The sequence below is a fragment of the Macaca fascicularis genome, chromosome 14 (assembly GCF_037993035.2).
Source record: "Macaca fascicularis isolate 582-1 chromosome 14, T2T-MFA8v1.1".
In the NCBI taxonomy this organism is placed as follows: Eukaryota; Metazoa; Chordata; class Mammalia; order Primates; family Cercopithecidae; genus Macaca; species Macaca fascicularis.
Genome location: NC_088388.1, coordinates 93,461,882 through 93,474,486, shown reverse-complemented (window position 1 = coordinate 93,474,486; position 12,605 = coordinate 93,461,882). Strand labels below are relative to the sequence as shown.

The following is a 12,605-nucleotide window of genomic DNA, read 5'->3' as shown; positions in this document are numbered from 1 at the left end:
AAGTCATTATTTTTTCCTTTCCATATGCTGTTGGTTAGAATTGAGTCTCTGAGTCCATCTTACTCTCAAAGGGAGGGGAGTTAAGTTTCCACTTCTGATGGACATAAAACCACCAAAGTAATTAATAAGTATTTTAGGGGAGATATTTTGAGACTGTGCGACTTTTCTATTCCTCCTTAAATTTGTTCATTAATTTTAGATTCATCAGTGGATCTTACCTACAACAGTTATAACTGTGATATTCTAATTGTGATTTTCTATTTCCTATATTCTTTCTACATGTATTAATTGGGATTCTTTTGTAAGGAAGATTTGCCCCTTGTCCCACATTTGTTTATTCAATTTTCTATATCAGTTTATTCAGTTGTCTGTATCAGTTTATTCAATTGTCTGTATCAGTAGATACAGACATTTTTTTTTCTTTGGGTTATAATTTAATACTATCATAATTTACTTGTGTCTTAAATTGTTCCAGCTTTAGCCATTGGGCTCTTTTTGAGATTGGCTCCTGTATCCTTTTGATGTACCCCCATATCTCACCCTTTCTTCTGATTTTTTTCACTGTAGGATGTTCCAGGCTGATTTTGTACTTTCTCTTTCTTAGTTTCATACTCAACCATTTCTTCAAGGAGCCCTGGTTCCTTTTGGAGAATGGTATTTGGAAACCAAGATCTGGATGTTAGATGTGCACATTACTATTGTATTGTTGCTTCTAGGCTCTCAGTGGACAGAGCTAAGAAAAATATTTGTACATACTAACCCATGAGAATAGACATACTCATGTTTGTTTATTTATTTATTTATTTATTTAAATTTTGCTTTTGAGACAGGGTCTGGCTGTCTTGCCCAGGCTGCAGTGCAGTGGCATGATCATAGCTCACTGCAGCCTCAACCTCCTGGGTTCAAGCTATCTTCCTGCCTCAGCCTCCCAAGTAGCTGGGACCATAGGCATGTGCCACTGTATTAGTCCATTTTCATGCTGCTGATAAAGACATATCCAAGACTGGGCAATTCACAAAAGAAAGAGGTTTAATGGACTTACAGTTCCACATGGCTGGGGAGGCCTCACAATCATGACTGAAAGCAGGAGGAGCAAGTCATGTCTTATATGGATGGTGCCAGGCAAAGAGAGAGGTTGTGCTGGGAAACTCCCATTTTTAAAACCATCAGATTTCTTTAGACTTATTCACTATCACCAGAACAGCACAGGAAAGGCCTGCCCCCATGATTCAGTTATCTCCCACGAGGCCCCTCCCACAACACATGGTAATTATGGGAGGTACAAGATGAGATTTGGGTGGGGACACAGAGCCAAACCATATCAGCCACCACACCCAGCTAATTTTTAAGAAATTATTTTTGGTAGAGATGGGGTCTCACTATGTTGCCCAGCTGGTCCTGGGCCCAAGCAGTCCTCCTGCCTTAGCTTCTCAAAGTGCTGTGATTGCAGTTGTGAGCCACCATGCCTAGCCCATATTTATTTCTTATTTATTTTTTAAAGTGTGACTTTATATTGGTAGGTAAATTTTTTTTTGAGATTTTGTCTACATGAAAATATGTTTACTTTCCCCTTGATTGATAGTTTGGCTGCATATATAATTGAGTTTTAAAAGATTTGTATAATATTTCATCCTTGTTTTTAAAAATTGTAATCAGTGTCTCTATCCTCCTTCTATTCAAATCTAAAACTCGAGACATTTTTTCTTTTTTATTTTTTGAGAAGGAGTCTCACTCTCTCGCCCAAGCTGGAGTGCAGAGGCACGATCTTGGCTCACTGCAACCTCCATCTCCCAGCTTCAAGCAGTTCTCCTGCCTCAGCCTCCTGAGTAGCTGGGACTACAAGTGTGCACTACCATGCCCAGCTAGTTTTTTTATGTGTTTTTAGTAGAGATAGGGTTTCACCAGGTTGGTGAGGCTGGTCTTGAACTCCTGACCTTAAGTGATCCTCCCACCTCGGCCTCCCAAAGTGCTGGGATTATAGGCGTGAGCCACTGCACCCAGGCGGGACATTTTTTGACTTTAGTGTTTTCTTTCTTTTATCTTATTTTTAAACTGCATTCTGTTTTGAAAACTGTTTCCCCACCCTAGGCCGGGCGCGGTGGCTCACGCCTGTAATCCCAGCACTTTGGGAGGCCGAGGCGGGCGGATCACAAGGTCAGGAGATCGAGACCATGGTGAAACCCCGTCTCTACTAAAAATACAAAAAATTAGCCGGGCGCGGCTGTGGGCGCCTGTAGTCCCAGCTACTCGGGAGGCTGAGGCAGGAGAATGGCGTGAACCCGGGAGGCGGAGCTTGCAGTGAGCCGAGATCGCGCCACTGCACTCCAGCCTGGGCTGGGCGACAGAGCGAGACTCCGTCTCAAAAAAAAAAAAAAAGAAAACTGTTTCCCCACCCTATATACATGTTTACCTATTTCTTTGCTCACTGTCGTTTCTTGTATTTCATTTCTTTTCTGTAGATTCAGTTTCCTTCTTTCTGAAGTACAGTTTTCAGTAGTTTTTTCATGGAGTGTCAGCGGGTGGTGAACTCTTTTTTTGTCGTTGCTGTTGAGGAGTCTACTGTGAGTTGAGTTGCTAGAAAGTTTAGCATAGTGATTAAGAGCGTGGGTTCTGGTATAAAACAGTCGGAGTTCAAATCCTGGTTCTGTCATTTAGTAGTTGTAAAACTACGTTAGTCACTTAACTACTCTGCCTTAGTTCTGTCATTCATGACATGGGTAAGAAATGTGCCAGTCTTACAGAATTGAGAAGATTGAGGTGATAAGAAAAATGCTTAGTGACTAGCATAAAGACAATACTCGGGTAACTATTAAGATTTTCTCATTGTTCTTAACATGTTGCAGTTTACTTAGCTGTGGATTTACTTCTTTTTGTCCCGTGTGGGCTTTATCATATATTTAGTGTAGTATTATTGTTTTTCAGCAACTTGGGGAAATTCCTATTCATTATATTTTCAAATATTGTTTCCCTTGTCTTTCTGAATATCATTTATATATCATACTGTTAAAAAAGAATTGCCCATAACTTTACCCCTTTGTGTTACATTTTGGATAATTTCATCTTCCAGTTTACAGTTCATGTAGAAAATAGACAAAGATAGGGAAATCCCGAAAAAGAAGACTACTAAGGAGTTAGTAGCCAATTAGATTTGAAGTATAACAATGCTACAATAATTGAAAATGTGGTATGGCTTATGAATTGGTAGATAGGTAAGTGAAAGAGAATGGAAACTCCAGAAATAGCCTCAAATACATGTAAGAATTTAGTATTTGATGAAGGTCACTGGCTCATAATGTAGGGGAAATAATGGATTCAGTAAAACTACTAGGAGAAACTGTTAGACATATTTTAAAAATCTAGATGTTGGAAAGGCTTCTAAGTATGATACAAGATCCAGAAGCCTTAAAGATTCATACGTTTGTCTTTGCAAAAATAAATTTCTGTATGCCAAAAACTGCCTGAAGCAAAGCCAGAAGTCAGAGTTCAATCAGGAGGAATATTTGCAACCAATTGCAAATTAAGGCTGAATTCCCCAATAAGCAGTTCTTTCAAGACAATAACATTCATGAGTTAGTAAGAAATAAAGAAGATGGACATCCTTCACAGAAAAGGAAATAACATGACATTTAACCTTTTTTTTTTTTTTTTTTTTTTTTGAGACAGAGTCTCGCTTTGTCACCCAGGCTGGAGTGCAGTGGCTTGATCTCGGCTCACTGCAAGCGCCGCCTCCCAGATTCAAGCACTTATGCTGCCTCAGCCTGCCAAGTAGCTGGGACTACAGGCGTGTGCCACCATGCCCGGCTAATTTTTGTGTTTTTCATAGAGACGGAGTTTCACCATGTTGGCCAGGCTCATCTCGAACTCCTGACCTCAGGTGATCTGCCCACCTCGGCCTCCCAAAGTGCTGGGATTACAGGCGTGAGCCACCGAGTCCAGCCTAAATGTATTTTTAAAAGTTTGATCTAACTCATAAGAAAAAGAGCTATACTGAAATATTTTTCTCCTATCAGGTTGGCATAGGTCTGTGACTCTCAATCCTGAGTGCACAGTACAGTTACCTAAGAACCTTTAAAAATATGGATGCCCCGTCTCCAGGCCAACTGACTTTTAGAGTCTCTCTAAGTATGTCATGGGCATTGGCATTTCTTAAAAGATCCCCAAGATAATTCCAACATACTGCTAGCATTGAGATCTACTAGCATAGATTTAAGAGCTGGATAATAGACTATGTTAGTGAGGTAGGGGGAAACTGTCCCTCTTGTGCATTGCCATTGCATTATGTGTAAATCTCTATGGTGGGAAATTGGCAGTGCCTATCAAAATTACAAATGCACATACTCTTTGACTTAACAGTTCCCTTCCGGGTATCCCTTTACAGGTTGACTCACAAGGGCAACAAGATTACTCACTGTACAAGATTACTTTGTACAAGATCACTCCATACAAGATTACTTTGTACAAGATTACTCACTGTAGCATTGTTTATAAAACAAGACTGCACAAAATCTAAATGTCCATTGGTAGGGAACTGCTCAAACACATCGTGGTAATCCATGTAATGGAGTACTGTGTGGCTGACAGAGCAGAAGAAAGGTCTTCATGTACTGATGTGGAATGATTTCTAAAATATGTTGAGTAATAAAAGCAGGATGTATTTTTGTATCATTTATGTAAGGAGGAAGAAAATCTGTTTGTGTGTATAGGTATAGGATCCTTTTGAAAAATGCACTAGGAATTGCTGACATTGTTTGCCTCTGAGAAGGGGAGCTGGATGGCTGGGGGCAGGGGCTGACAGGAGACTTTAATTTGCACAGGTAATAATTGATAGAGCTGGGAGTTTTAATTTACCTCTTTGAGATTCTAAAGTATATGGGTTTTCTTCCCTCCCCCCACTATGAATAAAAACCATATGCTAAGTTTTTAAAATTTTGAAGGCCTATTAACTTTTCATTAATTAGATGTACTACTCATATATACCGCAAGCACTGTTTATTATAGTTGGGGTTTCTTTAAAATGTAGTACTTTGAGATATTTTCAAACTAATTGAAATGAATTGTCACCTACGATTTTATTTTTTAAAGCTCTAAGCTAGTGATCATATGCCAATGTACATTATGCAGTTTGCCTATGATTGCATTAATATTTTGGAGGAGAATCTTAGGGAAAACAGCTTTTGTCCCTTGTAGAAATTTTAAATAACTTTTTTTTTTTAAGATTTCCATGGGTGAACTATCAAGATGGCAACCTCAACATTTCAATTCCAGTGTTTAGTATTCATGGCAATCATGACGATCCCACGGGGGTAATTATTGTTTTCTTACGGTTTGTTGGAATTTTGGAAATGATCAGTTTAGTTTGTCTGTGGAGAGCATGCCTCCTCTTTTTCTCTGTGTAGTAGTCAAATTGAGTTAAAAAGTCAAGTTGACTTTTCACATTCATACAAACTTTTATACTGCTTTTTAGATTTTTTTAAAAATCTGGAATAAGAATTAGTGTATGAGCGATGCTTTTATTTCATTAGTGTTGATGTTAACAGTAAGAAGCCAGGAGTAGGAGTGAACACCTAACATTTGTATAGCGCTTTACAGTTTGCCAGCGTTTTTATAACTGTCTTATAAAATCTCACTTTTAGGAAATGATTGTTTCATCAACATCTTTAAATCTAAATTAGATTATCTTAATTTAGATGATCTGTTAATCTAATCTTAATTTAGATGATCTGTTAGATAATCTAATCTTAAATTAGATTATCTGTTTAATATGGGGTAAGACTAGAGATCCTACCCTCAAAGTATTTTTTCATTTTATCTGGTTATTAATATTATGAATCGCTGATGAGCTATGGTCTTTTTTCCCCAGGCTTTAAGAGGTTTGCTTAATATTACAAAGCTTTTGTCTCATGGCTGATTTTTATTTTTTTGTGGCCAAGACATCCTAAGTTTTGGTGAGATGTTAACCTTGCATTTGGCATGTGATGCCAGTTGCTGTAGGTGATTTGTAGTACAAAAAAATGTAGCAAATACTTTTACTTTTGTAATTTTGTTTTGAGAAAACACTGTCCTCATCTATGTTTTTGTAAGTAGTATATGGAGTATGCTTTTAACAGGTGATATGATATTCATGTAGATACTTTTACATACACACTAACATTCTTTGAAATTATTTTACGTAGGCAGATGCACTTTGTGCCCTGGACGTTTTAAGTTGTGCTGGATTTGTAAATCACTTTGGACGTTCAATGTCCGTGGAGAAGATAGACATTAGTCCAGTTTTGCTTCGAAAAGGAAGCACAAAGATTGCGCTATATGGTTTAGGTAAGACAGTTTTATTTTACTCTTTATGTCCATGTGTGATTCTTCAAACAATTGAGAAGTAAAATTTTGGATATAAGTTTGTATCTGTTTGGAAAAAATGGGGCAAACCTTATTATTATTTATTGGTGACTATAAAAAATGATGGATGGTTTTGGTAAAAATTTTTGGTGAGAAAATGTCTTTTCATTACTATTTATTATTTTGGGATTTTTTAAGAGTCAGATGTAGAATCCTGAATGTTAGAATTATATAATAATTAGCACTTTGATATCTTGGAAGTCTTTGAAAGGTCTAATGCTTCACTGTACAATACCGCTAGCTTATAATTTTGTCCAGCTTTCATAACACCTCTGGCAAGTAGAAAAGCATCATGTTTATTTATATTTTAGAGATAAGAAAAGTGAAATCTGGATATTATGTCTGATTCAGCAAGTGATACAGCAGGAAGTGAAATATACTTTTCTAAAAAAAGCTATTAACAGTTGTTTTAATCACTGCAGTGTTATTAGGGATCCTATCTCCAGAAAATTGCCTTTCCTCCTCCATTCACACTAAGGACAGATTTCATTATGCCTCAGTCACCACCAGAAGCACATCTCCCCAGTCATCCATTTTCTCCCAAACTTTTATCTTATCCTGTTCTATTATACCTTCCTTAACTAGACTCTGTCTCTACCCTGCACCTCTCCCTGTCCCCCAACCCTTCATTATAAACTCTAGGAACTCTTTTTATAATTATCAGATTCCTCATTACTATCTCTTCTCTGAATGTTGTCTCTACTTTCTAACCTTCAGTGAAGCCCAGCTGACCCCTGAGGTTCCTGTGTCCCATGCAGTTCACTTACCCCTGGGCTTTTGGACAAAAGTGGGAATCACTGTTCTCCTTGCTCCACCCACCGCTTCCTTGTCTGCCTGCAAACACCCTGTTCCCTTTAAGCTTCTGCCATCTGGCTAAACTGCATTGCTTTTTCTCTCAGACTTTTTACTACTTACCCACCTTCAATTTTGCCAGTGTTCTCAGTGTTTCAACACTGAAGTAGATTAATCTTCTAATGCCTTGGGCTTTGTGTGCCTTGACTTTTTTGTCTCCAGTTACATGTTCTGCATTCCACCTTAGCCATTTATTCCATTGGCCACTCCTGTGGAATTCTCCTTGGGAGCTAGGCCACTTCTAACTCCTAGACTTCTACATTGTTGGCTTTCCTTCTGAGACCCTCTCTAATCCATATATAAAGTAGCAGTGTTGTCCACCCTTTTAATTCGATGGTGTTAATTCTCCATCTTAGCATCCTGGCTTTTTCTCCTTTCATAATATTCAATGTTTGTAACTATTTTGTTGACTTGTTTTTGTTAGTTTCCTTCACTAGATCAAGATGAACTTATGGAATATGAGAATTGTTTGAAAGTCATTGAATTATTTAAAAAGCACAATATATTTTATTTAAAACAATATAAGAATATTGTTTTTAAGTACACTTTTATCATCCCTTTTAATACTTATTTCTGCACATGTTATAATATATATGTTAGATCAAAAGAATATATAATTTATAACAAAGGGATGGTGAAAAATAGTATTACTAGAAGTTTTAATAAGAATTTAAGCATAGGAAACTCACATTTTTATTCTACATTTTGCTGGTTTTGAACATATATATGCCTGAAATGGAAAATTTTTTTTTAATGCAACTAACTACTGTTTATCAAGAACCTGGAACAGGCTGGGTATGGTGGCACCTGCCTGCGATTTCAGCACTTTGGGAGTCCAAGGCAGGTGGATCACTTAAGGTCAGGAGTTCAAGACCAGCCTGTCCAACGTGGCGAAACCCCATCTCTACTAAAAGTGCAAAAATTAGCCAGACGTGGTGGTGCATGCTGCAATCCCAGCAACTCAGGAGGCTGAGGCACGAGAATCACTTGAACCCAGGAGGTGGAGGTTGCAGTGAGCCAAGATCATACCACTGCACTCCAGCCTGGGCAATAGAGCAAGACTCTGTTGAAAAAAACAAAACAAAACCCTGGAACAGCCAGGCATGGTGGCTTATGCCTGTAATCACAGCACTTTGGGAGGCTGAGGCGAGAAGATTGCTTGAACCCAGGAGTTTGAAACCAGCCTAGACAACATAGCAAGACCCTGTCTCAATTAAAAACAAAACAAAAAAAGATAAAAAAAAGAACCTGGAACATACCCATTTATAAATGATTCCAGAATTCAAATGTATCTGCCAACAGTAAAGTGAAATACTTTGAGAAGGACATAATTTAGAAGCAAAATAGATTCATTTTTTAAGCCAAAGTAAGAAAACAATTTAAAAATAATGTAATGTCCATTTCAGGATCCATTCCAGATGAAAGGCTCTATCGAATGTTTGTCAATAAAAAAGTAACAATGTTGAGACCAAAAGAAGATGAGAACTCTTGGTTTAACTTATTTGTGATTCATCAGAACAGGTAAAAGTTTTCTCTGAAAAAGTTTGAGCCAAGTGCTGAGGTTTCCCAGATCTGTTTCTGAACTCACCTATTTCAGTGAAATGCCCTTAATCTTTCAATGTTGTCAGTGGAGGATCAGACAAAATACAGATTTGCTTTGTGTGATTTCATTTTGAAATTGTCTTTAGTATATATTAATACCTGCAAGAATATTTGCAACATACAGATGAGGCATACACCATGAATACTCCTCAATTTAACAAAAAGGTAGAATCTTTTTGTTGGATTATCCATTCCATTATCTCATTCCTTTTCCCTGATCCCACCTGCTTCCCCTTATCCCAAAGGGAAGCATTATTAATTTTGAATTAATTATTTCATTGCCTTTTTTTTGCTGTTTAATCACATGTATACTCATATTATGCTATATATTTTACAGCCAACTTATTTTCAGCATTACATTACTGAGATTCATCCATTTTGATGCTTAGAAATGTAATTTATTTTTACTGATGTGCACAGTTATGCTTTGCCTCCTGTCAGTGAACAGTTTTTTGCTTTTATAAATCTTGCTGTTATGAACATTCTTATACATGTTTCCTGCTGCATATATGCAAGTGTTCTTCCAGAATATACAAATATAGCTAGATTACCTTTCTTTTGTTAGTAGTTTTAAGAAGTTTAATCTGTTGGCAGGGTATAGGATTGATTGAAAAGAAGACAGACTTGAAGAAGCAAGATTTATTATCTGATCACTGCAGTAAAAATATGAGGTGGTGACGGTGATGGCAATGAAGCAGAAATGGGAGGGACACACCTGAGAAGTTGTAAGGGAAGAACTCAAAGGATTTGGGGCCTGACTATATAATTTATTACAGTTGTCCCTTGGTATCCACGGGGGGTGTTGGGTCCAGGACCTAAAATCCTGGGATGCTGAAATCCCTTGAATAAAGTGGTATAGCATTTGCATATAACCTACATATATCCTCCTGTGTACTTTAAATAATCTCTAGATTACTTGTAATACTTGATACAATGTAAATACTGTTTAAATAGTTGTTATACTATATTACTTTAAAAATTTATATTTTTCATTGTTATTTTTTATTGTTTTTTTCCCAAATATTTCAGTCTTTGGTTGGTTGAATCCACGAATCTGCCAATACAGAGGGCCAACTATATTTATTGAACACATTTATTGAATGCAGGCTACTCAGTGCATTCAGTGAATGCAGACTTATGTTAAATACTCGGTAAAAGAAAGGGTTTAAGAGGCTAACTTGTGTTGTCTTATGTGTGAGTTCTTGAATAAACTGTGAGTTTCAAAGGAGGAGCAGGCCAGAGTTCAGATATGCGTGGTCTTCATATAACTTTGCACCACTGGGATTTGTTCCTTCTCTTCCATAGAGCTTCCCAGGTCTACCACTTTTTTGTACTATGTCAAAGTAGGGATGATGAGTTAAAAGGAAAACTCATAAGTAATTCTAAGAATTTAAGCAAGAATGAAAGGTAGAATGGCAGCATTGGTAAGGGGAATGGGTAGTCACCATATGATGTTGATTTTTCTCATTGCCCCTCTCATCATTTGATTAAGGGTATGTATAACAGGTGTCTCTCCTATAAAGTTTCCATTTTCTACTTTTCAATTAATAAATATTTTTTGGAAAATACTTTGAGACTATGCAAATATCCCATTTCACCTTAAACTTTTACCCATTAATTTTAGCATCCATGGGTGATCTTATTTCCAATAATTAATACTGTGGTATTTTAATTGTAAGTTTTGATTTCCTTCATTCTTTCTATATTTATTAATGGAATTCTCTGTAAGGAAAATTTGTCCCTTCTTCTCTATTTACTTATTTATTTATGTCATTATGGACTTGAAGATCCAGTACTATCAGTTTTTTAGTTGCTACTGTTCCTCAGATTGTTCCAGCTTTGACCATTGCGTTCTCTTTTATGTTGGCTGCTGTGTCCTTTCAATGTCTCCCCACATGTTTGGGGGGCATGACCTTAGCTTTTTGGTACCTCAAGATGCTCAAGGCTCTTGGCTCTTATAATGGCAAAAATCGTAATTACTTTTGCACCAACCTGATATTTTCCTACCTAGCCCTGGAATCAACCATTTCTCCAAGGTGCTGTGATTCTTTTTGTTGGAGAGTGGTATTCAGAAACCCACAAATGGGTGGTAGGTGTGCTTACTGCTATCAGGACTTGCTCAGCACTGAATAAACAGAGTTATGGAAATAGATATATGTGTGTATAGTAACCCATACATACATACACGTCTATATATGTGCTTAAAAAACCAGTGATAAGTTCAGACTGATTCTAATCCAGCCCTACAAGGTCCATTTTTGTCTTCTCCCTTTCCTTACTTGTGACTTCTTTGTCTAACAGAAGCCTGGATCATATTATAAATGTATATATTTACTTATTTTTTCAATCCTGGTTTAATTATATTTCCAGTTCTAGTATAATTTGAAATTAAAAAGTAATTTCAAAATTGCTAACTCATATCCCTGTGCAAAACAACTTTCCCAACTAGGTTACAATGTTTATGTAAGTTATTTTAGTCTTTGGCCTTTCTGTATCTAATTGAAACATAATTTTCCAAACTAACTTAGCTCCTTTTCTCCCCACCCCATTCGCTGTGGTTATGTGATTCTTTGGTAATGCTGTTAGATTCATTTGTCACCGTGTGCATTCTTAAGATGCTTCTGCTTTTGTAAGAGTTATTTGAAAAAAAAATAACTCAGATTGAGTAAGAATCTTGAGCCTTCTGCATTTTGCCTTGTTTCCCATTTGTTTCTCTACATCAACTGTTTTTTTCTCTTGTTTCAAAGAAGAAAGAATCTGAATCTGCAGATGACTTGGTCATGCAAAATCTTTCAACAAGGATATTGTTGATCACTTCTAGGTCACAAACTACAGTCAGCCTACCAGCATCATCCTCCCTTCTTCTAGGAAAGAACCAGCACTCAAGGCACAATGGCATCATTTTGTATTTGGGAATTATTCTGCTTTTCTTTAGTAGTTGTGATAATCTCATACCTTAGATTTATGTTTTTTACATAAAAACTTTCCTGGATGCAAAAGCCTGTGTACTCTTTGATTTTATTTTCTGTCTTTCTGCATTTATTCTACTTAGCCCTTTGTTTTCCTTGCTGTTCCTTGAATTCATTGAACACATTCCCACTTCAGCACCATCTGCTCTTCTACTGCTTAGGACTTCCTTTCTCTGCGTATTGATGCTTCATTTCAGTTCTGTGCTCATTTGACGCTAGTCAGAGAGGACTTTCCTGACTACCCTGTATATGTAGAGAGGAGTATGCCACTTCTATGTCACTTTTCCCTTTATTTTTCTTTATAGCACCTATCACTAACTGACAAGTTATGCGTGTGCATACATACACACACGCATATACATATTGTATTACACATTGAGTATCCCTTATCTGAAATGCTTGGGACCAGAAGTGTTTTAAGATTTTGGAATATTTGCACATATGTTGGGGATGGAACCCAAGTCTAAATATGAAATTTGTTTACATTTTTTATATATCTTACACACGTGGCCTTAAGTTAATTTTATACATGTTTTAAAATAATTTTGTGCATGAAACAAAGTTTGTGTGAAGTATCTGTGTGTGGAATTTACCATTTGTGGTACCATGTTGGCACTTAAAATATTTTGGATTTTGGATTTTCAGATTAGGGACTCAACCTGTATTGCTTGTTCCCACGGTGGAACAAGGACTTTGTTCACTGCTGTGTCTTCCATATCTGGAGAAGCCTGGGACATCTGACATAAAGTAGACAGTGTTTGGGTAACAGTATTTGTTGGGTGAATGAAA

At 37.0% G+C, this 12,605-nt stretch overlaps 1 protein-coding gene across 5 annotated transcripts in view; it reads left to right on the top strand.

The window, feature by feature from the left end:
• The window catches only part of MRE11 (MRE11 homolog, double strand break repair nuclease), a 77,972-nt gene that overhangs the window by 9,592 nt on the left and 55,775 nt on the right, over positions 1-12,605 (top strand). For all 5 annotated transcript variants that reach the window (XM_074015085.1, XM_005579376.4, XM_045371157.2 and 2 more), the window contains exons 5-7: positions 5,216-5,303; positions 6,174-6,315; positions 8,652-8,766. In XM_074015085.1, the coding sequence (XP_073871186.1) occupies positions 5,216-5,303; positions 6,174-6,315; positions 8,652-8,766 (345 nt within the window). The remainder of the gene's footprint in view (positions 1-5,215; positions 5,304-6,173; positions 6,316-8,651; positions 8,767-12,605) is intronic.